Source organism: Lactuca sativa, chromosome 2 (assembly GCF_002870075.4).
Source record: "Lactuca sativa cultivar Salinas chromosome 2, Lsat_Salinas_v11, whole genome shotgun sequence".
NCBI classification, from domain to species: Eukaryota; Viridiplantae; Streptophyta; class Magnoliopsida; order Asterales; family Asteraceae; genus Lactuca; species Lactuca sativa.
This window is the reverse complement of record NC_056624.2, coordinates 162,739,739-162,743,830: the sequence shown is the minus strand read 5'-3', so window position 1 is coordinate 162,743,830 and position 4,092 is coordinate 162,739,739. Positions and strand designations below refer to the sequence as shown.

The window sequence follows — 4,092 nt, the reverse complement described above, 5'->3', positions numbered from 1 at the left end:
AGCATGGTATCAACGCAGAGTACTGTCGACAGCTTCTTCAACATAGATCTACAATGAAGACTCATCATCACAATGGAGATATTCTGATGATGACTTGTATGAGTATGAGCAGTTCATGTGAAAATGCTACCTCGTTGACTTAATTCTCTTCCAGAATTGGTACTCCGCTAATCCTCTTGGTGATTCCTTACGGAGGGAATCATATTGTTTGTAATAGGGCTAAAATCAAGACTTACCCATCTTCACTGATAAGAACACTAGCATCAACAAAACTCATATGAAGGGGATTCATGTTTGAACATCGGTGTGGATGAATGGAGGTTAGCAAGAAATCAACCAACACTGTTTTCGATACCCAAATCAGAACCAATAGCATCATTGTTTTTTCTTTCTCCATTCAATTGATCTAAATTCTGTAAAATCTCATATTCTCCAATAGACATGATATCTTTGTTGAATCCACATTCTAGCATTGCATAAGCCAAAGAAAATTTGTACCTGCATCCATGTTTGTTCTTGATTGTGCATAAAACCCCCAAATTGGATATCTGAATTTCTAGGGTCGACAGTGATAAGAAGGTCGTCAGACTTGTTCTACCTAAAGATGCATCTCCGATAACAAGGTCGTCAGATTTACAGCTAGAGGAAGAAGAAGATGCATGTAGAGGAAGAAGATGAACTTAGAGAACCCATATAAAGTTCATGCTCATTAATCTGAAGCTATGGCCGACGATGGGTCGATAAAAAGGACGGTGTAGGCAGCAATGCCGACGATGGGGGTATGCTGCAGGAAAATATGAAGATGAGGGTGGTGGAGATGGAGGGGTGTGGTGGTGGTGGTGAATAAGTGAAATTAGGATGTGGTGGTTGCCTGGTTGGAGTCATTTGAGAGAGAGAGAGAGAGAGAGAGAGAGAGAGAGAGAGAGAGAGAGAGAGAGAGAGAGAGAGAGAGAGAGTGAGAGAGAGAGAGAGAGAGAGAGGAGAGAGAGAGAGAGAGAGAGAGAGAGAGAGAGAGAGAGAGAGAGGAGAGAGAGAGAGAGAGAGAGAGAGAGAGAGAGAGAGAGAGAGAGAGAGAGAGAGAGAGAGAGAGAGAGAGAGAGAGAGAGAGAGAGAGAGAGAGAGAGAGAGAGAGAGAGAGAGAGAGAGAGAGAGAGAGAGAGAGAGAGTAGTTGATTTTTATTTTTTATTTTTTCATAATTATACAAGAGGGTGATAATTTATTTTTTATTTTTTTAAGATTATTTAAATACTAAAACAAATAAAAAATATAAAATAGAAATAATAAGGGCAGATTGGTAATTTTAACCTTTTTAGGACTAAAACCACGGGAAATCCTAATTTTGAACCTTTCATGGAAGTTGGAAACTTTTTGGAACTAATCCACTGCTTTTTCGAAACTACATGGAGCAATTTTATAGTTTTGTCTTTTTTTTTTTTAATGTTTTTTAAACTAATTTCATCTATAAAAAATTAAATACCCTAGCCCAACCCTGGTTAACCCACACCTAATAAAACCGAAATCGTCATGCCTCCATCCTTCCTCTCTAAGCATCTTCATCTGATCGCCTTCTGCCTTCATCTTTATCTTACGCCCCTTTTATTCTTTTTGTTCATCTGATCGCCTTTTGCCTTAACATTCTTTTACCTAGAACGTACAATTCTTTATGTTCATGGGTTTTGTTTGAAGCTCATTGAAAACCAAAATTCTGATCTGAAAAGTCTAAAAACTATGAGTATCTCTAACTATCAACAATGGAAGCACCTCTCCAATGTACATAAATTGGTAACTTTCTTGGTATTCCTAAAGAGAAATATACCATTAAGGTCGAATGAAGTGGTGTCAAGTTTGTCACGGTCCACGTAGATGCCACATATGATTTGACACACTACTTCAATTTTTTGTCATTTACATGGTGTGTGTTGACATCTTGCCATGTTATTTTTTTTTTTTTAAATTAATTAACATAACAAAATAATCGAAGACTAAGGGGTTAAATTAATAATAATAATAATAATAATAATAATAATAATAATAATAATAATAATTTAAAGTAAATCGATTTATTTAATATAAATAGGTTTTATAAGTTCATGGGGGTATTTTGTAATTTCATGAAGTTAGTTTTGAAGAGATATTTCAAACTTTAGAGAAAGATCTATCATTACACGAAACTGCAGAGACCAAATCTACCAAAGTTGCAATCCGATTATCTTCTTCCTACAGAAGGGTACACAACGAATTCATCGAAGAAACCCATCTCTCTCTACTCTCTTTCTTTGGCTCTCGTCGACGAGTTTCCACCGAGTTGCCAGCCGAGCTCGGCATGTCGTGTCCTCGACCCGGAGTTTGCCGAGATAGCCGAACCGATTGCCGAAGCCACTCTGAGTGGTCTAATAGTTTTATTTTAACTTTAGGATATAGGGAGTGATAACATGTTTAGGATATGCTAAACATATTGCCAAATCATATTTTTTTCTTCCACCTAAGTTTTCATCTACACTTGATTTTAGAAAGAAAAAAAGAAAGGTCAAATGAGAAAGAACCAATCAAAAAGGCTAATGCAAAATAAATAAATAAATAAAAAGCAAAAGATAAAACAAAGAAAAACACCAATGACAAGCAAGTAGAGTCTCTCTCCTTTTGTGAAGATGGTAATGAGTGTTGCTTAGCACCTCTTTTAACGCATGCTAGGAAGCGATGTTTGCCTTGTGCTAGCATGTTTGCCTTGTGCTAGCGAGGGTCTTAGCGACCCCCACTACCATCGGCTTTAATGAAGACGAAGTCGTCGGATAAAGTTGTAGGGTGGGTGAGTTATTATTTTTTCTTTTTTATATTAAAAAATCTATACTTAACATTAAATAAATAAGAAAAGAAATTAAAAATGGTAGAAAAATCTTTTTACATGGATCTATAAAAGAAATTGAAACCATAGGGACCACTCGTATCAAAACAAATTAGGAAGGATTGAGTTTGTGACTTTTGACAAACCACATAAACCATTTATGTAATTTTGTCATAAAATTATATTTTGTTAGACTTTGTTCAAATAGTTGAGACTTTATTAAGATAATTAAAAGAAAAAAAATCCTTACATTTGATTAGTAAAAAGTTTGGTTTGGTGAAGTTATATGTAGATAAACAAAATGAGAAATATAAGTTATATAAGTACCTGTGGAGCACATAGCTATGAGTAAGCCCTCTACATGTGGTTTTGGTTTAATTAGTTTTGCTGCAATCCACCCCAATATTCCTCCACAAAGAAATGTAATTCCAATATTTATTGGCATAAACCACCTACAAGATTAATTTACAGCAACATGATATAATATTGATATATACATAATCATCATTCTCATCATGCACAATGAAATAATATCTTAATTACGTTACCATGAGATAATGTCTTCAAGGGTGACTGTCTTGGCAAGACTAGCAAAAATAAGTGAGGGAGTAAACGCCACAAAAACAATCTGCAAAAAGTTACATTTTCTTATAGACAATATCGTGGGGTCGAAACATAAAAACAATTTACCATACGTGCTTTATTTTATAACAAGTATGTACGTACCCTATTTAGTGATTTTCGAGTATCGCTAGAGAGAACATTAAAGTAATCAGTGGCCATAATTGCTCCTATTGCACTCAGTAACAACACCTCCAATATTGGCATTGATGCAACCTCAAACAACGACAAAAAACCCATTTCTTGTGAATTGTGAACACTTTTTTGAGGTTCGATCCTTATGTTTGTGTCTATTTTTTTTCTCTTTATATATTTATATAAGGGTATTGATAATGGAAGAAATATCCTAAATTAAAGTCAATTAGGATCTGGTGTCATAGATTTTTTAGACGAATTAATAGAAGAGTAACTTGAAATTTCATGAAAGCGCTAGCATTGAATGAATGATAATGACAAGTGAACAGCAGAAATTAGATATATGAGTGTCGACTGTCGACTTGGATGCCACCTCTTATGGACTGAGTTTACCATTCTGCCCTCCATGAAATTGGGGCTTAATAGATCATAAAGCATAAGTGCCGCTAGCCCAATTGTGATTTGGGAATTTCAGTAACAAAATTTCTTAATA

General features: G+C 35.1%; 1 protein-coding gene across 1 annotated transcript in view; it reads right to left on the bottom strand.

Moving 5' to 3' along the window:
* LOC111915994 (protein PIN-LIKES 7) overlaps positions 1-3,820 on the bottom strand; it is a 6,144-nt gene extending 2,324 nt beyond the window's left edge. The window contains exons 1-3 of the mRNA XM_052768479.1: positions 3,570-3,820; positions 3,392-3,471; positions 3,162-3,295 (exon numbers count right to left, since the gene is read on the bottom strand). Coding sequence (XP_052624439.1) covers positions 3,162-3,295; positions 3,392-3,471; positions 3,570-3,704 — 349 coding nt within the window. The 5' untranslated portion in view covers positions 3,705-3,820. The remainder of the gene's footprint in view (positions 1-3,161; positions 3,296-3,391; positions 3,472-3,569) is intronic.
* Positions 3,821-4,092: the final 272 nt, after the last annotated feature.